The sequence below is a fragment of the Meleagris gallopavo genome, chromosome 1 (assembly GCF_905368555.1).
Source record: "Meleagris gallopavo chromosome 1, MGAL_WU_HG_1.1, whole genome shotgun sequence".
NCBI classification, from domain to species: domain Eukaryota; kingdom Metazoa; phylum Chordata; class Aves; order Galliformes; family Phasianidae; genus Meleagris; species Meleagris gallopavo.
The window spans coordinates 42,262,766-42,288,916 of NC_139404.1; the positions used below are offsets into that span (position 1 = coordinate 42,262,766).

The 26,151-nt window shown below is 35.2% G+C and overlaps 2 protein-coding genes across 13 annotated transcripts in view; one reads left to right on the forward strand and one right to left on the reverse strand.

The window, feature by feature from the left end:
• CEP290 (centrosomal protein 290) overlaps positions 1 to 19,689 on the reverse strand; it is a 52,413-nt gene extending 32,724 nt beyond the window's left edge. For 2 of the 8 annotated variants that reach the window (XM_085222472.1, XM_085222439.1), the window contains exons 1-23: positions 19,346 to 19,685; positions 17,399 to 17,455; positions 16,702 to 16,824; positions 16,488 to 16,565; positions 15,705 to 15,774; positions 15,434 to 15,480; positions 14,907 to 15,050; positions 14,631 to 14,684; positions 13,740 to 13,892; positions 13,194 to 13,376; positions 12,746 to 12,835; positions 12,548 to 12,670; positions 9,968 to 10,091; positions 8,593 to 8,765; positions 7,319 to 7,481; positions 6,625 to 6,725; positions 6,453 to 6,540; positions 5,875 to 5,987; positions 4,642 to 4,726; positions 3,140 to 3,282; positions 2,460 to 2,624; positions 1,424 to 1,573; positions 527 to 642 (exon numbers count right to left, since the gene is read on the reverse strand). In XM_085222472.1, the coding sequence (XP_085078598.1) occupies positions 527 to 642; positions 1,424 to 1,573; positions 2,460 to 2,624; positions 3,140 to 3,282; positions 4,642 to 4,726; positions 5,875 to 5,987; positions 6,453 to 6,540; positions 6,625 to 6,725; positions 7,319 to 7,481; positions 8,593 to 8,765; positions 9,968 to 10,091; positions 12,548 to 12,670; positions 12,746 to 12,835; positions 13,194 to 13,376; positions 13,740 to 13,892; positions 14,631 to 14,684; positions 14,907 to 15,050; positions 15,434 to 15,480; positions 15,705 to 15,774; positions 16,488 to 16,565; positions 16,702 to 16,803 (2,465 nt within the window). In that variant the 5' untranslated portion in view covers positions 16,804 to 16,824; positions 17,399 to 17,455; positions 19,346 to 19,685. Of the gene's footprint in view, positions 1 to 526; positions 643 to 1,423; positions 1,574 to 2,459; positions 2,625 to 3,139; positions 3,283 to 4,641; positions 4,727 to 5,874; positions 5,988 to 6,452; positions 6,541 to 6,624; positions 6,726 to 7,318; positions 7,482 to 8,592; positions 8,766 to 9,967; positions 10,092 to 12,547; positions 12,671 to 12,745; positions 12,859 to 13,193; positions 13,377 to 13,739; positions 13,893 to 14,630; positions 14,685 to 14,906; positions 15,051 to 15,433; positions 15,481 to 15,704; positions 15,775 to 16,487; positions 16,566 to 16,701; positions 16,825 to 17,398; positions 17,456 to 19,145; positions 19,298 to 19,345 lie in introns of those variants that run through there. The other 6 variants (XM_085222481.1, XM_019613633.3, XM_010708849.4 and 3 more) reach the window with 6 other exon arrangements.
• Positions 19,662 to 26,151, forward strand: part of TMTC3 (transmembrane O-mannosyltransferase targeting cadherins 3) — a 37,909-nt gene continuing 31,419 nt past the window's right edge. The window contains exon 1 of one of the 5 annotated variants that reach the window (XM_010708869.4): positions 19,662 to 19,814. The gene's annotated coding sequence lies outside the window, so the exon portion shown is untranslated. Of the gene's footprint in view, positions 19,815 to 19,849; positions 20,154 to 20,517; positions 20,616 to 26,151 lie in introns of those variants that run through there. The other 4 variants (XM_010708890.3, XM_010708881.4, XM_010708885.3 and 1 more) reach the window with 4 other exon arrangements.

A 26,151-nucleotide genomic window follows, 5' to 3' on the forward strand; every position in this document is an offset into this window, starting at 1 on the left:
CATTCAACTAGAAGCCTGTTAACCCAAATCAGCAGATTGACCTCGAAGCTTTTAGCAAATTAGGGTCCTTTGACTTTAAGAAGAACTTCATAGAAATTAGATTCAATTAAACATACGAAAGAATTGAGAGAAACAAGCATAAAGTACTGAAGATCTGAAATCTGGAGAGATGTCTGACTCTCTTTGGATAACCATTTTCTGTTTTTTTTTTCCTCCCTCAAAGAAACTGCTAAGACTGTATGCAATGTGAAAGCCAGCAACACAAGATTCTAATAAATATCAGAAATCAGATGCAGAAAGTACAATGCCATTATCATTTTAGATTATGCAGAAAAAGATACAGAAGAAGTTTTATGTATGAATTCTCTGTTTTTTCAGGACTAAAGAATATACAGGACATCTGGCTACAAGATCAGCAGCATTTCTGACAGTAACCAAAGAACCATTCCAGTGTAGCTGTAAATTTTGACTCAAAATTATTAAACATGTACATATTTGAACCGAAGAATTCAGAGAAGAACAATACCTTTGATATTCTTTATAAAGCAAGCCTTGTTGATGACGAATTACTGCAAATTTTCGTTTATAGTCCTGTACTGCATCTTCTAATTGTTTAAGTAATTGTTCTTTATTTTCCAGTTCCTAAAGATTATTTTCCAAGTAAAAAAAACGGAAGGCATTATTACAAACTTTAAACATAAAAGCATTAGTCATAATTACAGTTTTTTCTTTTACTTTTTATGATAGATACTTCTGACATGAATTCTGTGAATTGCAGATATGAAATGTCTTTCTGTAGAAGCAACAGGTGAAAAAGGAAGTCCAATAAATACTGTCATATGTATTACCAGGTGCAAAACTGTTCTGTTGATGTTGTTAGTCCACGTATTTGGTTCACAAAGAACACCAATTGAAAATATACATGGAGAGCCATGCTCTTCTCACACTCCTAAACAAATGTTTACTTTATCTTACAACGTTAAGAAATATTCTCTAATAAAAAAGTAAAGTTATCAAAGACAAAATAATAAGAATAGTAAAAAGACAAGTTATTTTTACTCTGTTCTTCGAAGAATCATAGGGATTCCACGTTCAGATACAGCTGTGAAATCCAGAAAGCAATGAGAGAATTTCTCATAGAGTAAAGCTGTTGAACTGTAAAGTAGATTTTTAGATCAAAATTCAGATTTTAAACACAAGAAATCTAAACTGTTGTCAAATACGTAATTACAATCTTTTGGGTTTATAGCACAGCAAGACTTTTACAGCTTAAAAAAACCCCAAAACCAGAATTGTCCAAAGAGCTTCAAGATGTCAAACTTCAAAACAATTTTGGAGATCTTTCTCATGTCCATGCATGACATGCTAGTAGATTTTGGAGGAATGAGCTATACGTCTCAATATCAAGGGGTAAATGCATTACCTGTATAAGATGTATTAAGTATTCATTCAAAGAATTAATCATATTAACACTTGAAGGAACCATCCCTTCTGGAAGATTCACTGTTTTGAAGATAACATTGGCACATTCTGATTGACGTAATATGCAAATTTCATTATTCAGCTGTGCAATCTAAAGAAGAAAAAAAAACCAATAAAGTAACACTTTTTATTCCATTAAAAATATCCAACTGATGGAGAATATATTGGCTTGCCAATATTTTTAAGTCAGTTGTCATTAACTATGTAATTCAATTCCACTTACATTCTAAAGCATTCATAGAAAGCAAACTTTTAAAAATAATGTGATTCCATATATTATTAAATGCATAGTATCTTGAGCTAAATGGATCGATGACTTCAAAAATCAGGGCAGATTTTAACTTTTTAAAAGATAAAGTTTAGGATAGAATTATTGCAGTGGTTATCTGATGTAAACAAATTTTTCTTTCTAAACAAATCTTCACTCTTTCATTTCCTAAAGGCTCTCCAGTCCTCTAGTCTAACAGTACACAAAACATTATTCTAGAATATTAGTTGCAATCTTTTTGCATTACAAAAGCTATCCTCAAGGGCAAACTTAAATTTGTATTCTTCTAAGATACAATTCCTTTCTTCATTCCTGGCCTCGAATTCAGAAGAATGTAGTATACAAAAAAATGACACAGAAGAATCATTTTTGACCATTATTCACCATTTTTAGAACACTTAATCAGTTTTGGCTTTTCGAAGAAAGCAATCTGTAAGCGTTTTTTGATACAGCTCTTTCCAAAAGATAGCAAGGCCACTCTTTGTGTTTCAAGATCATAGGGTTATTCCAAGGCCAAAATAACATTACAAACAGTAACATTTGAACTTAAAATGTTTTGAATTCATAAATTCAATCAATAAAGATTTGTTTCATTACATTGCTTACATTACCTAATTTCAGCAACTTAGACATTGTGTGCTTTTGTTATAAATGATCAAACAGCCGTTCCTCGAGTACAAAATAAATCATTTAAACATAAACTGTATACCTTTTCATTTGCTTTTGCCAGCTGATTAGAGTAATTTGTTGACTCCTTCTGAGTCTGTTTTAGTTCCTGTCTTAATTCTTCATTTCTTCCTGTAAGCTGATCAACTTGAGCTTTCAAGTGCACACTAGCATCAAAGATTCCCCCTGTATTCTTTGACTCAATAGCCTAGCATAGCAAACATTTAATTCACACAACAGAGAAGAAGTAGAGGAAAGATTAGAAAAACAGACATTTTAACTTTTTAAAATCCACTCATCTTTTTGCTGATGATATATGTACCATATACTATGATATAAATGATCATATGTTCCTTTTAAAAATACTAATTTTTCAGTACAATGATTAAATAATGTTCTTTGATATTTCCTGTAGATCCTGCATAGATGTAATACATGCAAATTAACTTTTATCTTAAGCTTTATGCCTAGGACAGTAAATTCATCCAAGTTAGTTTCATGCTATCTGATCAATTTTATTTATTTATTTATTTATTTATTTATTTATTGCTATATCTTTTTGTTCTTTTTTATTTATTTATTTTCACAGAGGAATCACATTATGCAATCCCACTTTTACTTGTAAGGAAGTATATACCAGCTACTATTTATTTATACAATAATCGAAGACAGAAATATATCCTAAAAGTCGTATAAGGAGAAATAGTAAGAGAGTAAGCTTACATTAACTAAACGATCCAAACTAGGGATTATTAAGGCTGTTTCTCCTCCCTTCACACTAGGATCCTTTTGCATTTCCTTCACAGCTTGCAGTATTTCTTTCATTCCTTGTTCAAGATGTTTATTCTCTTCTGATAATTCTTTTACTGCAATAAATATTGTTAATGTGTCTAAAAGCACTATAAGATGATTTATTTACTGGAACATTTCATAATATCTCTTGATTTTATATATAACATTATTCATATTACATATAGACAAAACTAACTTAGAAGATTTTTGCTGGAGAAATACCAATAACACAATAGAGAAAATCCTTCATGGGAAGACATCTGACTTTATGAACTTTTCAGTATTCCATGTTTCCTGAAACTTTCTAAAGCTTTTTAGTAGCCTGTCTGATCAATTCTCACAGATTCAGAAACATAGCTATCTTGCAAATATTTGTGTGTAACAATGATGAATAGAGAGATTGCTTGAATTCTTGGTACAGACTGGTAAAACAGAGCATTTAAATTCTTTGGGTATAATAAGGACTCTCAAATCATTCAGTTTTCCTACCACCATTTGTCTCTCAAGTGAAATTCCAGAGCTTTAGCATGGAAGAAGTTGTTTAGAAACATTAAATAAATACACAGATATAGACAGATAAATACACGGATAAACACAAAAAAATCTTGAGGAGATTCTCTGCATCTTGAAACATGCCTGACTGTCTGCAAAATTGAGAAGTGAACTGCAAAATGTAAAACAATTTCAGTAGTGTCACCAAGTCTATTTTGAAAAGCCAAAAAGAATTTTTAGAATTCAAACTCTCTAGGAAACATTAAGATCCTTGTATAGATAAATTAGCATTGTTTCTATTTCAGAGTCTGCACGCAACGCACCTCAGATAGCACACATGTGTACACGAGTAGAAACTGGATTTAATTTCCCAAAGATTTCTTGGAGAAGTAAAGCATAATTAAACAAGGAAAATGGCCATTCATTTTAAATAAGATCTCTCACAGACTTAAAGATTTTCTTAGGTCCAGTTCTTAAAAAGAAGAGAATCTTGTTCAACGCATTTAGTGTGAATAAACTATGTTTCTTCTATTACCACTGGTTTAATTTTAAAATTAGAAATATACATGCATTATTAACAGACAACGCATACACATATAAATATAAACACAATTTTTTGTTTTAAAATGGCATTAAGGACAATCCAAAGAAATTCTAATTTAACAAATGCTATTTATGTTTGCAAACACTGTGGTAACATCTGGATCAATTCAGAAACCTAATTTCCATACAATGGTATCAAAAAAATTGCATAAAAGAATTCTATGTACATTGCAAATTCAATCATTGTGAAAGATACCAAACTAAACTGCATTGAAAAGAAATTGCAAAGGTGAATATTTGTGGTCACAGTCACAAAAAATAGAACAAATAAACAAACAAGCAATCTGCAGGTATCTGATAACACTCTGTACTTTTTAAAATACATTGTTCCAACTTACATTTAGATTGAAATTTGACTATTATAGTCCTGTTCTTTTCCAAATCTCTCTCTCTCTCTCTCAACTCATTTGCAAGATACTCATTCTAAAGAAACAAAAAAAGAATTAAAACTGCAGATTAAGAATATTAGCAGTAAAATTCTAAGACTCTGCAGTTATGAAATGTTAAGTGAGTATGAAACATTTGAAAATATTCTAATCCACTACATTCAACAGTGAAATTATATAGTATATGAACCAAAATGAAGTGTTACATCATGGGCAACTAATAAAGAAATAGCCTGGCAGCAACAAAGCCATCAAGAAAAGCTATTTAAACTATAAATAAAATTTATATAAATATTCTTTCTCTTTTTTTTTTTTTTTTTTTTTTTAATTTAAAAAAACCTACAATCTACTACCTGCTCAGTTTGGCTATTTTATTACTCAAGCTGTAATTCTGCATAACTACTTAGCTTACTCTTAACCAACAAATTTCTGGATAGCTGGTCATTCTAAAAGAATAGGCCAAGAAGTGGCCCTAAACAAAAATCTTCCTTGCTAGAATTAGAAGTTACACACACTTCTTTATTTCTGTAGTTTTGATTATTTACTTTTGAGGCCTGCCACATTCCATGATATGCAGAAAACAAATCTGTATAGTCTGATATTGAGTTTGTTGATATTTCTCTCATTTCTATATTACCTAATATCCCTGATGCCAATGTAAACAGTAGTTCTGGTGATAGAAAAAGTTCTCTTATGCTAAGAGTTTCTGAATTATAATTGTCATTAATAACTTGCAACTTTGTCACATGTTTTAAATTTAAATGAAAGAAGTATTCGTGAATGAAGCAAAGAAGCAAATGAAAGAAGCAAAGAAGTATTTCTAGTTTTTTTTCCCAAGTTATTTAAATTCCCAAGCCTGTCAGAAGTTCTTCAGGGTAGATTTTCCACAGGCTCACTCTTTCAGCTATATCTTTCACGTAGTTCAAAAGGCTAACTGATGCTATTCTATCTGTAAGTGTGTTTCTCATTTCCATGTTATATGTGTTGCTAGCCTATACTCACAGAAAATAAAAAATGTTAATTAGTATTCAAAGAAAAGTTTTTTAAAAATAGTAATTTGGGATTTTTTAAAAGTAGTTAGTAAAAGATTTTAGAAAATATTTAAACAGACATTTACAAACTAACATTATTGCTATTTGAAACAGATACCTAGTAAACGCTTATGAGCTTGCTTTATAAACCTACCTTTGCCTTTACTTCGGCAATATTATGGGTGTTCAAGAAATCAAATTCCCTCTTACTCATTTGCTTCTCTTCAGTGAAGTTGTCTGTTATGTGCACATCACCAGCCTCCAGTGCTAATTACAAGTAAATGTACAAGAAATAAATGACTATGATTTTTTTTTTGGTCTTCAAACAGGTAAATATATTCCAGTTAGTAGATCCGAGTTCTATTTTTCTGCCTGCAGAGTAAGAAGCTGTAAACCTTTCCATTCAAACGGATTATGTTTGCCTAAGTAGCACAGAGTAGAAATTTTTAAGATTTCTGAAATGTATTTATTAGGAAGACGTACTGGAAATCATGGTGAGATAATCTATATATAAGAAGTGCAAACCAGTGACAGTGATGCATTACTAGTCAACAAGTTGAAAATCTATTGGGCTGTAAGACTACAGAAACATAAAACCATTCCCCTCATCTTATAGATTCAGGGAAAAGTATTTTACCTTCTAACTTAATCAACACCATAAATTGAACAGAGCTGCATTATTAACTATAGACAATGTTCCCACAAGACAGTTTGTAACAAAAAATATCCTACCTGTTGTGGCAACTCTTCTTCCTTTCTCCTGAGCCAATTTACGAATCTGTTTTTTCAGTTCAATTCTTTCCTCTTCTAGTCTTTCAATCTGCATATTATTAAAAATCAGTACTTCATTCTGTTCACAGTATTAGAATGCAGTAGTTACATAAAAGTATGATTTTTCACTTACCTCTTTCAAAAGAATCTGGTTTTCAGATCTATACTGCTGCTGTTTCAGTGTTTTGCTGTTTCTGAATTCATTTAAATCAATCATTGCCTTTGGCTCAAGACCTGAAACACAGTATACACACATAATGTGTAATCATTCATTAAGAAGGAATATTAATGTTAATGGTCATTAGTAGATAGCCCATTTAAATAATAATATAACAGTCAGGGAGAATAAAAAAATAGTAAATTGATGGTTAAATATATATGCATTTCCACACATTATGCAGAAGAAATCAAAATTTTGCTTCAATTGCTCAAAAAACTGCAATAAAATATCATCTAAAATTCTCTGTACTTATGTTTTGATATACCCATATAAAAATAAGCCTGTCCATTTTTTTCCTGTTTTTCAATCTAGAATTACAATTTCAATGTTTTGATTTCTAAATACCAAATTATGAAGCCAATAAATCATCTACAATCAAGAAGGAATCAAAACCTAAAAGGCAATGGAAAAATCTCCTTTCTTCAGCCAAAGGAGTCTGTAAGATAAATTGAGAAGTATACATTCATTCATTTTGTCCTATCTAAAACTACTTGCAACTATTAGCAAAATACACATAAGTATTTCCAAGTAATTACCTGGTATAGTAAAGAAAGTCCATGACATTCTTACACAATCGGTAATTGAAAATGTAATAAATATAACGTACCTAAGCGCTCTCTAAGCTCTTCATTTTCATCAAGAAAATCATTTATTTTAAGTTCAAGTTTATTGATTTCCTTAATTAACATTTCAATCTCGTGATCTCGTATTTTGATTTGCTTTTTTAAATCCTTTATTTCAGCAATAGCCTCTTCCAAACCATATACTCCCTGTAAAAATCCAAATGGGAATTATAAACAAAGCCTCCAATAGCTCTCAGAAAAAAAATTACAAATCTGTGTTTCATTGTAACAAAGTTGATGATACTATTTGAAAACAAAACAAGAAGAAACTGCTATGATTCAGAACTTATGCTAACAATCACAAGAGACCTGTGATAAACAAAATAAAGACAATAGCCAAGTGAAGAAATCCTTCCAGAAGACTACAGGGATCAAGTGAGTGCATTCTCTTGATGGGCTGACTCAGTGTCCACTAAAGTAAATGCTGACCATAGCATATGGCAAATTTCTAACTGCAATGCCTACTTCTTTCATGCAAACATTTTCAGGAAAACATGCCATAGTGATTCTTCATCACTGCATTAAAGGATAGCAAGACTTTCAATGTTGAAATTTTCAAATATCTTTGAAATTAATTCCTCAGGCATATAAATTTTACCAAGGGTGCCACTTTTTGCACGCTATCTAATTGTCAAAGTAATTTTTGAGGAACCTGATTTTTATGTACATATGTATATTATTTACATCAAATATTAAATACTTAACAAGAAAATGTTTTTCAGTTATTATCACTCTTTTACATGTGCTTATTACAGCATGCTGTCAAATAAAAGCAAATCCTACAAATCTGTCCTCTAATTACAGAGCAGCCTCTGCACATTTTGAAATTGAGTCCACTTATCATAGGATTTTTCAAAGATTCCATCTTGACTGTGATCAAAAACAGCCACTACGGCTTCACCAAGGGCAGATCATGCCTGAACAATCTGGTTGCCTTCTATGATGGAGTGATGATATCAGAGGAAAAAGATCAAATGATGTCATCATTCTATAACTCTTTAATTAATGTTCAATTGGTTTCACTCACATTCAGCCAATGTTCATATGTTAATATGGCCAATTTGAAAACGTTTTTACATACAGTTAACAAACTACATGCAATTAGTGAGCAGTAAGGTTATTATAAAAGGAAAAAAAAAATAGCATTGGAAGACATTCATTTAATTTCTAATTTAGAACCCAATCAATAAAACGCAAAGAGAAAATGATTTGCTAAAACTATGATGAAATATTCTGTCCACTTGAACCAACTGTTTACCAGTTCATAGTCTTTCATTCGTTTCAGAGCCTCAACAAGTTCTTTATCCTTTTCTCTAGCATCTGCTTCTGCTAGATCTGCTGATTTCTCAGCCTCCTTAGTTCTCTCTTCTAGTAGTTTTAATTTTTCTTGCATTTCTCCTAGGCGATTCTGCTGAGCAACAGTTGAGAGACCTGGAAAGAAAAACAATTATCTGGTGACAATTCAGTTAGAAATTCTACCTAATCAAGAAACACTTCAAATAATGTTATAAAGGAGATCTTCATTACCTGTTCTTTTAAGCAAGTACAAAAGGCTACATATTAGAGCTTTTTTTTTTTCCAATTGTTCCTTAAAACAGCCTTTATAAGAAGTATGCATATAAGAGACATCAGAATTTATTTTGAATTGTATGTAATAAATCATTTGCAGGTCTTTACAGAGGTGAGTTCTTGTATATTGCACTCTAACCTATAAAGACTAGTAGGTTTACTTTTATAAATAAATAAAGCTAAATAAAATAAAAATATTATTTATTTTTTGATGTTACCTCTAAAGCCCACTGAAATACTGTGAAGTAATTTAAACTATACTTGCATATATGATAAATGGAAATGAACAAAAAAAAATCAAGAGATAAATATTACTTATATATTTCAAATTTTTTTTTGGTATTTCTGAAGAATACATCTCCCCTATGAAGTCTGTCTGAGAGAGCTGGGGCTGTTCAGCCTGGAGAAGAGAAGGCTCCAAAGACACCTGATAGCTGCTTTTCATTATCTACAGGGAGACTGTAAGAAAGAAGAAAACAGACAAGAGTCTGTTGTGATAGACAAGGGGAAATGGTTTCAAACTGAATAAGGGGAGATTCAGACTGGATATAAGGAAAAGGATTTTTCACAATAAGAGTGGTAAGGCACTGGGATGAATTGCCCAAGATGAGATGGCAAATGCCCCATTCCTGAAGACATTCAAGGGCAGGATGGACGAGGTTCTGATCAATCTGATTTAGCTGTAGCTGTCTCTGCTCATTGCAGGGGAATTGGACCAGATACCTTTAAAGGACCCTTCCGACTCAATAAATTCTATGATTGTATAATTTTAAGCTAATCTGTTGGTACGTTTCTTCTGTGGTGCTTTGATTAGCAAAACCAGACTGGCAAAATGAACAAATCTTCGGTGTTAGAGACTATATGGAAAGCAGAACGAGTGCAGAGACTTTTAAAGCTTTCTCCCAGAGTAAGCCATTTATCTATAGCTGTCTCTGTTCATTGCATGGGAATTGTAAAGGTGACTTCTAAAGGTCCCTTCCAACTGAAATGATTCTATGTTTCTATAACATTTACTCCTTCTTAATTTCCTTTTAACATATCTTAAAATAACATGCTCAGCTTACCTTTATCTTTTTGGAGATCATTTTTTAATTCTTCAATAAGAAATGCATTTTGTTCCATTTCTTTGGTATACTGTTCGACTTGCTCTGTAAGCAGTCTTATCTGAGCATCTCGCTCTTGCACACCCTACAAAAAAAAAAAAAAAATAAAAATTGAAGAAGTTCTTTACTGGCCATCTCACTCTTCTACACTCAAAAAAAAAAAAAAAAAAAAAAACAGAAAAAGAGAAGCTCTATGAAAGAAATCCCTCTTTACTGACACAGAAACTACTTGTACAGAACACATTTCTTCAGAAGTACATGATAACTGAAAAGTAACGATGACAAAAAAAATAATAATAATTACACAACAAGCATATATACTATACTTACAGCATAGAGTTCAGATATTAGCTAGAAGTAGCATATTTAAAGGCAAAGCAAGGAGAACAAAAGAAAGAGTAAAAATAAAGCATTTGAATAACACGAACATTCTGAGGCACTATTTTATCAATTTTACATAGAACAGTTCTCTAAGAGTTAAGCCAGTGCATGATAAAAAGTTTTAGACCAAACAGATTTCTTACTATCTCCTCATTAACAGGTGGTAGGAACTGAGAGTTATATATTCAAGATTGGGAAGACTAACAATCCATCGTATGTAACACATAACTTGCAGGCTAACTTTCAACCAATCGTTCAACTTTTAATACTTCAAACCAAATCTTACTTAACATGCATACGTGTATACATTGGTAGACATAGATTATAAAAGTTCCATTAACATTATTTCTATGCTTTTACACAAACTTTAGAAATATCGCAGAAGGCTCAATTTTATTTCTGGTGTCATTAAGGAAAAAAAAAAAAAAAAAAGAAAAATAGAGACTTGAAAAAAAAATTACAGAAAATAATTATATGATATAAAAATTTCAAGAGTTGCTTAACTTGCTTAACATCAAATTTATGAAAAACAAAATTTCAAGGTTTCTTAAAGGAAAAATATATCACATGCTTGGCAAAGTTGTTAAGAAGCTAAACATAACCCTTTAAAATCTGCATATACACCGAACTACAACAAGCTTAGTCCATTTTGAGTTACAACACAATGTATTAACTTTAGTTTTTATATACTCTCTTTAAAATGTGTTTATTTCCACAAACTGTTCAAAATAGCATGCTAGTGACTGTTGTCCAAAAATCAAATTCTACAGCCATCTAATCAGTTAGAAACAGAATGTTCGACTGCTTATCAAATATTTCTTCAGCTGCTTTCAACTTATGATTATCAGAGGATAAGTTGAACGTAAGTTAGTTTTTTTATTTTCTACTGAGAAGCTATCAGTTCCCAGTCCTGTAAGACTGCATAATTATATCTCATTAAACTATTTAGTCTGAAAAGGCCCATAATATACATTCCAGAATTCCTAATGAGAAGTGAGATTATTTTGAATATTTTGAAAAGTTTGTCAAGAACATTGAGAAATTCAAAATTATAATGAATTATCTTATTTTAGATTAATAAAAGAGATACTTAAATTCAGCTAGCTTTCACAAGCTGAATTTCTTCCTTGACAGGTTTAGAAGATAAACTCAACTATAATTTATCAACACTAAATTCTGGATGCTCAGATGTTAAAGCAATCTTTCTGCAAATAGTTAGAAAAGATAAATATAAAAGCAATAGAACTGACTATCAAAAGCTCAGTACATACAGAAAAAGACATTTCCTTAGTGCAGATTAAGGTAATTTTGTGGTGGAATAAATCAATCTGCCTCATAATTCTCAAACATGAGTAACACAATATTCTAGTACTTGCAAACTATGAAAGACTAAACTATTTGGTCAGTAGTTTACCTACTGAATGGTAATTTCTACGCACGTATCTGAACCCTTCTTTTTTCTTGGCTCAAAGCTCGCTTTCTGAGGCATTTTTTGTGGTAAGGCTGACTTATCTAGGAGGTGAGTGGTGGGTGTTGCTGTGTGGCAATCAACATCATCTCATTGTGGACAATTTTACACTTGAAAGATCAGGAGAGTTTACTGAAGGAAGACCTGGCTTTTAAGCAAATTACTCTTGCTTGGTACAGGAGATTGTGGAATGATAACATTGTATCTTGTGAAAACATGATACAGGTGGGAGCCTCCCTGGTCCCCCTTATCAGCTGATTTATGTCCTGGAAGACAGGAACAAAAGAGTTCCTGCTAAGATGCCAAAGCCAGAAGCCATCACTCCAAGAAGAGCTGACTCGACCACACTGGACTTACAAATAAGTTTGTACTGTCATTGTTAGCAGTCTTCATCAACTGAACAACACAACTCTAACGACCCATCACTACTGAAAATCAACGTCTGAACTACGAACAACTCGGGAATCCTGATGGTGACTCTCTCTCTTGCTTTCTACAAAGACTCCTTGCTTTTATTTCCTATCTCTTTTCTATCATCTATCTTCCCAACTCCCTAAGAAACTAGGATTTGTAATAAGCTGGTCAGGCTAATATTTGACCTGTTGTGTTGTAATCTTGCCATTGGGTACACATATATTACTCCCTTCTATAATTGGAGCAAGACAGCATGAAACTTATCACATAGACTGTACCTGCTGAAGGGCCAGTATACTGTTTCTGTTTACATCAAGTCGGGCCATTTTCATTTCCTCTTTCATGTTAAACAACATTTGTTGATATTCTGTGAGTTCATCATCTTTCGAAGCCAAGATTTTCTGAAAAGGTAAATAAAATACCATCAGAATGCTTGAAGTAATCCTTAAAATAATAAAAAAAGGTATTAAAAGTACCTTCCATTCTTCAACTTTTGCATTTATAGCTGCCATGAGAGGATCATCTTCCTCATTCTTTGCTTTCAGCTGGTCTGAAAGTTCCTGAACCTAGAAATGTAATTTGGATCAATCTGACATAAAAAAAAAATGCTTTACTTAAAAAACACGTATGTACAAACACACTACACCAAACACATACAACTTAGTAGAACAGCATTAAAGAAGTAAGGTAAAATTCTGGCTCTAAGAACACGGTCTGACTAGAACTGTATGAAAGTATTTTGTGATCTGCAATCAAGTTTAAATATTTGCATCAAGTTTAAAGATCATATTATTTCCAGAAAGTGTTATTTCAGCAGAGCACATGTTTTTAACTGGATATATTGAATGTTTTTTAAATTAAGCTAAAATACGAGAATGCAATATAAAACAAATTACACTCAATAATATAAACGTTAGTTCTTACTTGAAATTTGTACTGTTCATTCTCCTTTCTTAACTGATCCATAACAATATCAGATTGTTGCACAATTAGTTTCATTTTATTATATTCATCAGTCATCTTCTCCATTTCTTGCACTGATTCCTCAAGATTCTTCCTCATTTCTTGGTTTTGAATGTCTAACTTCTCGTTAGTTTCAGTCAAATTCTGCAAAATTTAAGAATCCGCTGCTTTTAAGAAATGTGCATCTTAAATGAATAACCAGAAACTGAAAGCTACCTTAAATGTAGTTCTTTAAAGTATAAATTACCCCAGAATAGAGTATTTCACCTCTGGTTCCTCAAATTCAACAAATCCTATGGGCTAAGCGCTGAACATATCCCAGTGTCAGTAGGTTTATTAAGCTTCATTTCTTCAAACATTTACAGATAGAAAATGTATACATCACAGAACCCAACTGCATTGAAAAATCCCTTAATCCACGTGATTTGGCATGTTATTTGGCATAGCTTTTGTGAAAAACATATTGTCAGTAACAGTCTAATAAATACTCAACAGCATTCATTTTACCTGAATTTCATCCAAATACTGGACAAGCTCAAAGTTCTTTTTGGACAACTGAGATCTGTAATCAGAATCATCTCCTCTTCGTGATAGAACTGTTTCTTTATGGGAATCTATTTGCCTCTGGTAGTCAACTACATCCTGACGCAACTGTTCATTCTGCAGAGAAAGCAATCCAGCAATGAATCTGTTTTGAAGGTCTGAAAACAAAGTTTTTTTCTAGCAAGCTAACACAAAGGGCTAAGACAGTCAAACTCATCTAAACTCCTATAGTCTGCTTTTAAAAATTTAAATGCCTCACCTTTCTCTTTATTTGTTTTTTCTTCTGATTAAAAAGGAGAGAACAAGAGCAAGAGAACAAAGCATGAAAAATATTAGAAAGTACCTTTGCTTTATACAGACTAAGTAGGAATCAACATAAAAGCAAAACAAAGTAGAATTCCCTACATACCCATGCATGTGTATATGTACATACACACACATAGATAAAAAAGCCTAAGGAATGATTTTCAAGTTTGCACCGGAACATTAATTTTACACGTTACCATTTATTGGAAGATTACAGATTTTAAAGGTATAAAAGCAACTACAACTGACTGCTATCCATCTAAGACATTTGTCAATAGCATTTAATAAAAATACTAAAAAATACTAAAAACTCAAATAACCAAAGTCCAAATAACATTAATCTTAGGACTGTAAACCCAAGCATAGATCCTGATCGCAAGTAGATATATAATAAAAATCAGTGAAAACTGATTAAAATCTCCTAACTTCTTCATATCAGTAACAGGAAATGCTATAGAATGTAGTTTAATACCATATCATGTAAAAAATTGTATAGAAAACTAAAAATGTAAAACCTACTAAGTAAATAAACAGTCATTCTTTACTAACCTCTCTCCTTAATTTGATGTTCTCGTTTTCTGCATCTTCATTTCGAAGAGCAAGCTAGAATAAGATAATAAAACCTTTATTGTGTATATAGTTACATACATATGTACATACAAATATATAAAGCTAACATCACAGATTACAAAAGCAAAGACCAGAAACAAAACAGTGACTCTGTTCCATCACTGTTTTTTATTCCAGAGGCTCTTGTCAGAATGTCAAACTTTTAAACATTGTTTCTCACCTGCTTTAGAGATATCAAACTGAAGCCTTTCTTACCTGTTCATTCACTTTCTTCTCTTTTTCCAGTTCCTTCTCTATGTCTATTAATTGTCTCTCCTTCTGTTCTACCTGTTTCTCCAGTCGGCGGATCTCATCACGCAAAAAACGAGTATCACGACCACCAGCTGAACTTTGTGCCATCTTGAGAATATAGAAGTGACATAACAAACCGTTCTTCAAAATAGAAATGCATTTAAAAAGAAAAAAAAAAAGATGCTACGGCTAATATTCAGGAAACACAAGACGAAGGCCTCACTAGCTTCCTTCAACAAAAAAAAACAAATTGCTAAAAATAAATGGGACTTACTAAAATAAATTTCATTGTATATACAGTTCTTTGTAAAAATAAGACTGGTGAATACTCAAAAGCCAATAAAAAAGTGTTAACCAAAATTTAAGGCTATTATATCTCTTTAACTGGTTAAAATTGTAGTGTTTAAAAACAAAACAAAACACATTATAATCAAGAACCACCCCCCCCAGCATTCTATAAACTAAAACCATTTTAAAATGCTTTAAATTACCTGTAATTCACTTTCCAGCTTCATAATCTTTGTTTTAAATAGACTTTCTGTTAAAATAGAACAGGTACAGTGAATTACCCAGCAGTGTACACAAAGCAACAATGATGAACTCAATATTAATCAACTTAAATATCTGGTATTACTGAAGCAACTGACTACAAATCAGTTGGGATTTCATTCATTTTCCTAAATTTAAAGAAACAACAAACAAACAAACCTAACAAATAAATTTAACAAATCCTTTACGAAGAGCATAATATGATTTGCTTACCACATTTGGCTTGCTCTTCCCCAGCTTTTTCAACTTCTTCCAGCGCCAGTTCTACCTCTTGAGCTTTCATCTGGGAAAAAAAATCACACTAAGCAAAGGAAGATGATTTACTACTAATGCAAACTAAGAGGGTGTCCCACAGATCTCAAGTTTAGGATTATGAAACATTTACAAAAGTTTCTTCCACAAAAAAAGAAACCTCTTCTATTTTTTTCCGTTTTCTATTTTTTTCAATTTAGAACTTCAGATTGCTGAAATATTTTCTTTAGTAATTTATTACAATGAAGCTGTCTAAACATTCAAAAGCACACAGCTGAAAATAAGAAATGGAAAAAAAAAGCTTCTCTAAAAACAACGTGCTGAGCTGTGCAGGTCTTATTTCTTGTTTTCAGTATGTTTATGAGTGTGACACTGAGACAGATTTATAGGATCAGTTTTAGGGTAGTTTCTTCCATTCATATAGACACTGTTGAAGCTACTGCAAAACATCAACCCACCACAGTAACTTTGTTTGAAGTTAAAACCATCATTAATAACTCATTTCTGAGATATTGTTTGCATTTTCTGCATTTAAAACTAAGATTCCCTAACCACATAACAATGCTTGTCCTATTCACTTCACTTCCCTCTGATGAAATGATCTCAAAAGTAAGCAGTATGTTCAATGCACAAGAAAAAAGAAGAAAAAAAAGAGTAATCATTAATGTTTTCATTTAAATAAATAAATTTTAAAAAGCAAATGTATCTAGAAAATTGGAGAAAGTGAGAATTACAAATACAAACCTTCATCAGTGACTGAGTAATTTTAAATAGATGCATCAATTGTTCAGGAGTTTCATTTTTCAAGTCTTTCCCATCAACCTGAAGAGATAATAGTGTTTTTATACAAATATCACTGAAATTCACAAAATAAATAATTTATGCATGAGAAAGAGCAAAATCAGGTTAGGGAAGAATGCATAGCGAAAGCTGTACGTTCCACTTTCCCCTTGAGTACCTTGGACAGAGTCTCAAACAATGTGTCTGCTAGTTCTTCTTGCCGAGGCAGAGCATCTGGATCTACTCTCATAAGCTTCTTCCAATCTAGAATGGGTGCCATATTGATTTTATATTATATTTCCTGAAACAAAAGATAGAAGTAACAATTGTCAGACATTGTTGCTGCCAATCAGTGAAATAATTTAAAGGAGGCTAAGCAGTGAAGCACAAAATTATTTTAATAACTGTATGGATTTTCTAGTACTAATTAATTTTCTGTTCATATTTTAGCATACTGTAAACAAGAAGATAACAGTAAAACTATTTTTTCTTTGCACAAAAAACTCATACACATTTGATCATACACAATCAAAGAATTTGAAATTCAAACGTTGAATATCTGGACACAAGAGAAACTTCAATTTTCCCTTCCAAATTTCCTTTGGTTCTTCTTAAATTCTACTGCTCTTTGAACTAAACCTCATAAAATAAAACCTCCATAAAATCACAAAATCCTTATTTATTATATTTGAACAACGAACGCTTTCATTTGATGCTATGATATTCACTTCTTTGTAGTCATCTGTAGGATACTAAACTCTTGTATTAAGCATCCTTTCCTGTTGACTAGAATAACTGAATAAAGGACAGCAGGCCACCCAGTAACTGACAAAAACCTTATGCAAATTAATGCAGATCTTTATGCTAAAGCTTACTTGCTGGTTGCTGTGGGTCACAATGACTTCTCACACACCCAGAAGACAATACAGTACCTGAAAAAGGAAGAATTGATTGAAAACTTTGGATTATTATGTTTTTTGCTGAGAGTGGTGAGGTGCTAGAACAAGCTGCCAAGAGTGGTTGTGGATGTTCCATCCCTGGAGGTGTTTAAGGTCAGGTTGGATGTGGCCCTGAGCAATCTGATCAAGTACTTGATCTAGTGGTTTGCAACCCTGCCTGTGGCAGGGGGTTTGGAACTTGATGATCCTTGAGGCCATTCTATGATTCTATGATCCATAATGTTTTCTGGAGCTATCTATGGCCTATATTGTCAATACTTAAAAAATTAGATTCTACTAAGTTAAAAAAAATGTCATTAGACCTTACATATCACTACATTATTAAAACGATATAAATGGTTAAGAAAATTAAAAAAGAAATAAAAATAAGCTGGACATTTAATTCATTATTATCCAATAAACTAATGATATAACGGGAATATATCTGGGGGAAAAAAAAATCAAGTTCAGTAAATATACGTAACAAAGATTTATTATAAAGCATATTTCAAGATCACTTCCCTCATTCACTAGACATCATTTAAAGACTCAAAAACTAAAATTTCCTTCCTTAATGAAAGGCTGAACAGGTATTACATTCCCATTGCCTGAGCAATCTGAGAGTACAGTTCTAAATCTTTAAAATCCAGCCTTATTCCTAACAGACGACAAAAATCACCATTTTGTCATCTTCTTTGAATATGTTAAGTCCTTCAGAGCATTGGGCAAGTCTTCAATGTTTGTTAAATATTTAAGGAAATCAGCACTCTGTATAGTCCATGATCTGGTAATGATGAAATATATATACTTTTTTTTGCTTTTCTTCTTCCTTATAAATGACAACAGAAAATACAAGAAAATCACAAGCAGGCACGTACGTGATTTTGGCATTCTCACCACTTCAGATAATCCTATGTTACTTGATTTCAAGATCCTCGGTTTTTTTAACATTTTAAATTTTTTAAGCAACAAGATGTATAAAACATGGATGTAAAATGACTGTTAATTAGAACTATTTGAGAGCAAATTCACAGCCTTACTACTGTCAACCTTTCCTACTTTCCTTCATTTCTCTTTTTCTCTTCCTGACTTACAGAATAACTTATTTAAGAAAGTATCACTCCTGACATGATATCTATGGGGAGAGAGAGATGTATGTAAGTAAAATAGTCTTTATTACTGGGACATCACCTCCGCTAAGACACAGGTGGCACAAACTAAGTACACAGTATGTTCTATTGTAGATATGTATTTAAAGTACAATAAAACTGATATTTCTTCTTCGTAAAACGTAGCTGATCTCTTCCCGTCAGTAGAATTCATGCTTTTACTTGCCAAGTGATCCATGCAGTGATACAGATTTCATCACAGTGAAATCAAGCACCACGACCAACAGCAGTTCCTCTTCCATAAAGATGCATCTAATGTGTAACTGAGTCCTATATATGTACTCGACTGCCATTAAATACCAGGAAATAGCACAGGCACGTGGGAGATGTGCTTTGTTCACACTACATGTGAACTACAAAACCACAACTAAAATAGGATCTTGTGCAGGGCTCCTATTTTGTTGCGATTGATACACTCTGGTCCTGACAAGGATCCCTCCAGGATGCTGCTGTAAGACAGCTCTGCCTCCATTTCACCGCTATTAAACTAGCAAAAAGCCTTATTTTGCATCCACCTTCGTAAGGGGGCACAGCTGAAACCTCAGTGGCACAGAGGCAGCGGTGTGCTGTGTAACCATCTGCGGGCACCTCCCGGACGCTCCCGCCCAGCACCGGAGCCCCCGCCCGCGTTGCGGCTCCCCTGGCCGCCCCCGCCGAGGACCGCTCTCCTCAGAGCAGCTCCGTTGCCGCTCGTCGCCGCCGCCCCCGACCTCACCGCTCCGCCGGAACGGTGATGGCGGCGGAGGCCGCTGCTAGGCGACGCCATCAAACTCTCCCGCCGGTTCCGTTCTGAGGAAGCCGGGTAGGCGTAGGGGAGGAGAAAACCGACGCTTCCGCAGTACTACGAACCGCGCAGGGCACAGCGGATTTTCACGGGCACGGACCCGGCAGCGCAGGGAGCGGCGCAGGGAGCGGCGCAGATGACGGCCGCTCACCGCAGGAGCGGGTTAGAGCCGCCGCCCCGCACCCCGGCGGCGGACTGCAAATCCCAGGATGCCGTGCGGCCCTCCAGGACCACAGCTCCCGGCGTGCCTTGGCGCCTGTGGCCTGGAGCTGTTCTCCCGACAACCTCCGCCAGTAGGAGGGGCGGTAGCACTCAGGGGGCGGTCTGCGCATGCGCAGTGCGGTGGGAGCGCCGGCGCGAGCCCTGGGTAGCGAGGAGAGCGCTTCCGCGGCGGGCTCAGGTAGGGTGGGCGGCGGTGCTGGCGAGTCGTAGGCCGGTACTCTGCTGACGGAATCTGGGGGCCGGGCTCGGTGGAGCCGCTACCGCGGCCGTGTTTCGCGGGAATGAGTTGTTTCTGTTGCTGAGGTGCGGCCTCGGTACTGGCCGCGGTTCCATGCCCGGCTCGGCCCGCTCCCTTCCTCACAGCCCCCTTCCTTCCTCACCCCCCGTCGCCCCCCGCTGCCCCAAGCCGGCCCCGTGCCCCCGCGCTGCGGGCTGCGCGCTTCTTCCCAGGAGTCCGCCTGGCTGCGCCTGCGGTACCGCCGGCACGTGTATGCGTTTACCTGCACGTCCTCGGTGTGTAAGTATCGGTACTCGGCCCCAAGGGACGGTTTGCAGGGCGGCACGGGAGGGGATCGTATCTGTGAACTGCCCGCATCCATCGGGCGCTGCTGGCAAGCGAAGAATCTGAGTATGGGTAGCCCAGAAAGTTTGGGAGCTTCGCCTAAGTAGGCATGAACATATCTTGTCAAGTTGGAAAAAAACCGGCTCCTACTTGAAGTGTGTTATATCCTACATATTCATTCATTGGCTGTGTTAAGAGCTGCAATTGCTTTCTTTTACACTTTTTTAACCAAATGACAAAGGCGATAAGCTTTTGCATTTACCTTTTTTCTTTTTTCCTTGCTGCTTTATTCATGTTTGCTATCTCTTTATCGGTGTAGATATTTAATGAGGGCTGACAAGACGCAAGATGTTTGGCACGCTTGGTAGTTACGTAACTCGTTGCAGCCATGTCGTAAGTCTTAACTCTTGATTGAAGGTAAAGACTTTATCTCTCAGCTTGGGGCTGGTCAGTTACAGCTCTCTGTTGGGTAAGAGAATACCCTTTGTGGTTAGGAAAGGGAAGGAGAGGCTGGATTATATTTCTAAGATGGAAACTGTTGCTAAAAATAAAGTTATTCATGATTGAGTGTAAAAAATAAAAGGAAAAAACAACAAGAAAAAAAAATTCTTGGCAAGAGTTACTTTATAGGTGGGGCAGGTGATATACAGAGTATAAAGCTGTCTTGCTGTATGATGAGGTTCTGGGAAACAGATCTTTATCCCTGTGTCATTTAGAGAGTAAAGTATCCATTGATAATGTTTATGAAGTTTTGCGAAGTCAAAGCAAGGCCCTTCACCTCTGTTGCGGCAATCCCAAGCAAAATTACAGGCTGGGCCAGAATAAATTGAGAGCATCCATGAGGAGAAGGGTTTTGGAGTATTTGTTGATGAAAAACTTGCTGTGAGCTGGCAATGTGCGCTTGCAGCCCAAAAAGCCTACTATATCCTGAGCTACATCAAAAGAGGGATGGCCAGCAGGGTGAGGGTGGTGATTGTCCCCTTCTGAGGCCTCACCTGGAATACTATGTCCAGGCCTGGAGCTCCTGGCGCAAGAAGGACATGGAGCTGTTATGATGATTCCAGAGGAGGCCACAAGGATGATCAGAGGACTGGAGCACCTCTCCTACAAAGAGAGACAGAGAGAGATGGGATTGTTCAGCTTAGAGAAAAGAAGATTCCGGGGAAACCTTACAGGGGTCTTCTGATGTGTAAAGGAGGCCAGTGGGAAAGCTAGAAATAAAATCTTTGTCTAGGAGTGTAGTGGTGTAGTGATAGAACAAGGAATAATGTCTCTGAACTAAAAGAAGGTTAATTTAAATTTAATGAAATAATTCCTTACCATGAAGGTGGTGAGGCACTGGAACAGATCACCTTATCCTTGGAGATATTCGAAGCCAGACTGGACTGGGCTCTGAGCAACAGTCCAGCAGGAGGTGTCCCTGCCAACAGGGAAGCTAGAAATGGATGGTTTTTAAGGACCCTTCTAAACCAAACCATTCTATAATTCTCTCATTAGATACTTCTAAATAGGAACACATAACAATATATATTTGTTTGTTTTTTAGTTTTTAATTCTCTTCATGTTAGCAATCTGGTAATGTACTTGACTTTTTGGAAGTTATTTTATAGTCTTCTGTTACAAAATCAATCATTGTGTATGTTTTAACCACATCTGGATTTGTAATTTTTTTGTGCAGCTCATGGAGAAGATTGATGTGGGACTAAAGCAGACTTTGAAGTAGACATGAAAACTATGAAAACTGAAAATGAAATGAGTGGGGAAAAAGATAAAATATTAGTCATACAAAAAATGACAATGTTTAAAATACAGAATGTCTTGGAACAAGTGAAGTAATATTTCTTTTGTTCTGCCACAACATGTAAACGTGTGATGAAGTTTATATAAGCAATTTCCCTTTGGATGAGAACACACTCTTACTGTTCTGGAGCCAGAAAATATTTTAGCTCCTTATTACACAGCTTGACCTATCCTGATGGAAGAGGCAAGCATCCATATTAAGCCACGTTTCTGATATCAGTATGCTATTTCAAAAGCCTTGTACAGAAACTGCATTATGGAAATTCAAATGGAATGTCATTCCAAAACAAAAACAAATAGAAGTTATCATACACAGACCAAGCATACTAAATAAGAACATGCATAGCAGAGTCTTTTCAGCGTATGCTGCCCATGTAGCTTTTGTTCATCTGTTCTTTGGAGTTAATGAATGTGCAGTTTCTACTGTTTATATTTCTGGAACACAGGCTATGGACCATTTTGAGCATTATTTTAGAGATGCTATTTTCGCATCATTATCCTATGAAAAACAAGTAATATTTTTTAGCGTAAATATGAAGCATATTATTTTGTTAATTGTTTGAATGAATAGTTTGGTAGCTGCCCCTCCCCAGAAAAAAGGAGGGCGGAAGGAGGGAAAGGAAAAGTAAGTCTTACTGGAGTCTTTGTTCCTGTTATTTTAAGTTATATATTATTCTACCTATGTATTTCAGGTATTTGTATTTCATCTGACTGTTGAAACAAACTGAAAATAAACCACGAGCTAAGCCAATATCTCTTATCCATGTTTAAATTGTTTTATACTGTGATCTTCATTTGTATCAGAATAACCTAAAATGTCCAATTGTTGATTTAACTAATTGTTGGCAACCAAACTCCTCATTCTGCCCTCTGAGAAATCTTTCCTCTGGCATTGAGCAAGTGTCAGAACTGTCATTTCTCATCTCCTCATCTAGTTGATACTTCATAGCTTTGCTGAGAGAAGGCTGGGGGCAGTTTTCTTCGTAGGGAATGAAAAGTACTTCAGATTAGACCTATTCCTCTTAATGTTGTACTGTTTGCAGGAGGTTACTACATTGAAATATCTCTTGTATTTGTTCTGCTCTGGGCTTTAACAAGAGGAAAGGGACTGCAGGTGTGTTTTGAATTTGTCCTGAGTTCCTCATACTGTTTGTCTTCTCCCGTACGTGATTCAAGCCCAGTCATGAACACCTCAACTGTCTAAGTTGGTTAAAACTGGAGTTCTACTTTGGAGGGACATTGTTAAGATAAGATAAAGGTTGTGTTTGAAGGTAACAGTGGAAAGGAAATGGTGATATCTTTCCATTATTAAACACGGATATCAAGTTAGAAAAAGTATTAGATTTAGTCAAATAAAAATACAGAAAGTGAAAGTAAGTAGGCAAGACAAGTGAGGGCAATATTGGAACCTCAGATACTAAATTAAGTTTTCAAGCAGCAAAACTACTTACTTTAGAAGTCTGTTATGTCTATTGGTGGTGTTCATCAATTTAGCCACCAAGTCTTGCATTAATTTGTTGCTCACCTGTAAGAATGAATAATAATAATAATAAAAAGCAGCAGTTTTAACAGTTCTTTGTTTTCTTACACTTCTGAGAATTTAAGTCATTTGTCTGTGTGTGTTTTAAATAATTTGAGGCCTCAGTTATTACCAGTGTTCATTTCTCTAGTGTTACTAAGTTGCACTCAGCACCTTGCCTACCTGTATCTATCTCTTTGCAGCTTTTAGATCTCCAAAAGGTAGAGAGGGAAACCTGTGTTTTTTGATGATGGTTGAAAATGCTGATGTTTTGATGTGACTGAGAAGTCCCCGGTGTTATTTTGTATCCATGAGCATTTAATACAGCATGAATGAAAACATTTGAATATGTGAATAATAAAATTGGGTCTTCAGAATATATTTGCAGTGTTCTCTTATGGACAGTAAATTTATTTTTTTTTGGCTGGTTGTTTTTGTTTTTCTTAATGTTCTGACAGCTTGAGCTGGCTTGTAATATACTATCAAAAGCTGCAAATAACAATAGTATGTACATGATGCTGAGTATTTTCAGGAACATTAAGAGCTCTCACACAAAAATTGGAAAAGATAGTAACTTTGCAGTTGTGACAGCTGTTTGAGATGAATTTTAATGAATGTACTTATTCCTGGCAATTTCATAGGAAATGGTGAGGAGGGTTAGGTGGATTGTATGGGCTTTTTCATATATAGAAGTACCACGGCTTTAAAATTTTCTATCTTTCTGTTCCTTCCAACAGAAAAAAAAAAGAAACTTAGTGTTTCTTTTTATTAGACATAATGAAAGAAGGCATAGTTATGAATGCCCTTCAGGGGATAAAACAAGTAAATACCATTACCCGATAGAAGTAAAAGTTTAAATGTATGTTTAAGTTCTTAAAATTAGGCATAGGATTTATATGATAAACATAAATATATTGGCTTCTGAAATTACTGTTGATGTAACGTGTCAAATAAAATGTTACTTAGCTGATAGATAATGGTGGAGCGGTAAACAGCTGCTGCATATCTAGGGACTGCAGCGGCACTCTTGCCTAAATATATCTTAGTTTCATAGGCTGAGAAGGTAGTTTCTTCACTTCCAAATTTCCAAAGTGAGGACACAAAGCATCTCAGTTTGGTTGTCGTGTGCATTTGTGTGCATTGTATAAAGCATCGATATTTGCAGTGTGCTATCCTCATCTGTCTGTAGTGTCATGGATTTTGTAGTGACTGGGGAGAAACATTTTCTTATTCTCCTACTTCTCTAAAAGTGTTTTGGCTTTTGTGTAATATCCTACTATTGTTTGTAATTCTTGAAAAAGATTGAATAAACTTGTAGAGGATTCTCAGCAAAGTGGAGGAATGTAGCATGCCTTATAAGCCAAGCCTGCCAGAGAGCTCTGGTTCTTGTTTGTCCTTTTCGCTTCACATCTCTGTATGTGCATGAAAGTAGCAGAGTAGAAGACACATTTTTCTATGCCATACAGCTTGAGAAAATTAGACTAATAAGCAGGTATTGTGCACAGCTTTGGCATTCTATTTTTCCATAATTAGCTCTCACAATCATCAAGTATAACTTGCTGCTTATTGTTTGCATCTGTATATTTTTCCTGACATGTTTGGATATTGCTGCAAATTAAAACATTCAGCAGAAATCTTTGAAATGAGGCACTTGTCAGTCCTCATTTCGTCCAGTCAAGTGGGGACTGTGTAGCTGTTCTTAGATCGTGAATTAATAGTAGTACAGCCCAAGGGCTGATTTGGGTATCAGATGTACAGTTGTGGAAGTATAAGGTGGGTGAGGTTAAAAACAGCCCCTGAAGGGACAGTCAGTCTGTTTACATACATTGGATCAGTCAATAGTGTGGTTTTTCTGTTATGGTTTAACCTGACAGGCAGCTCAGCACAGAATCACTGAGTCACAGAATGGCTCAGGTTGGAAGGGACTTCAAGCATCAGAAATCTCCAACCCCCCTGCCACATGCAGGGCCACCAACCTCCCCATTTAATACTAGACCAGGCTGCCTGGTGCCCCATCCAGCCTGGCCATGAACACCTCCAAGGATGAGGCATCCACAATCTCTCTGTGCAGCCTGTTCCAGCACCTCACCACTCATAGTAAAGAAAGCACCACACAGCCTTTTGCTCACTCCTCTCACAGCTCATCCCATAAAGGGGAATCTGAGCTGATACAAAGACTATAGGATGAAAAAGGAAGGAAAAAATAGTAATAATGATAAAAGAATATACAAAAGCGGTGATGCATGATGCAGTCAGTCACCATCTGCTGACCCAGACACATCCAACCCATGGCACAGCTAGCACTGTGGCCTGGCCCAGCCCTGGAAGCACACCCGTTGTTTGGCGACAGCTAAACATCAGTGTGCTATTAACACTGCCTGAGCTGAAACCAGGGCACAGGGAGGCAAGTGTGGTGCTAACTCAAGTTATAGCAGATAATTGTGTGCATTTTGATTCACTGACTAAACAGAGTCCTGTGAACATGATGCCTTGCTTTCCATTTTGTTAAAATGGAGCGCTGAGAGTTGCAGTCAGATGTTCAACTGAAAAATCTGACCGTACTCTTTACTTTTATGGGCCCCATCTTACCAGAGAAAAACATTCTTTACTTCACAGTTGTGCCTTATTCATGTA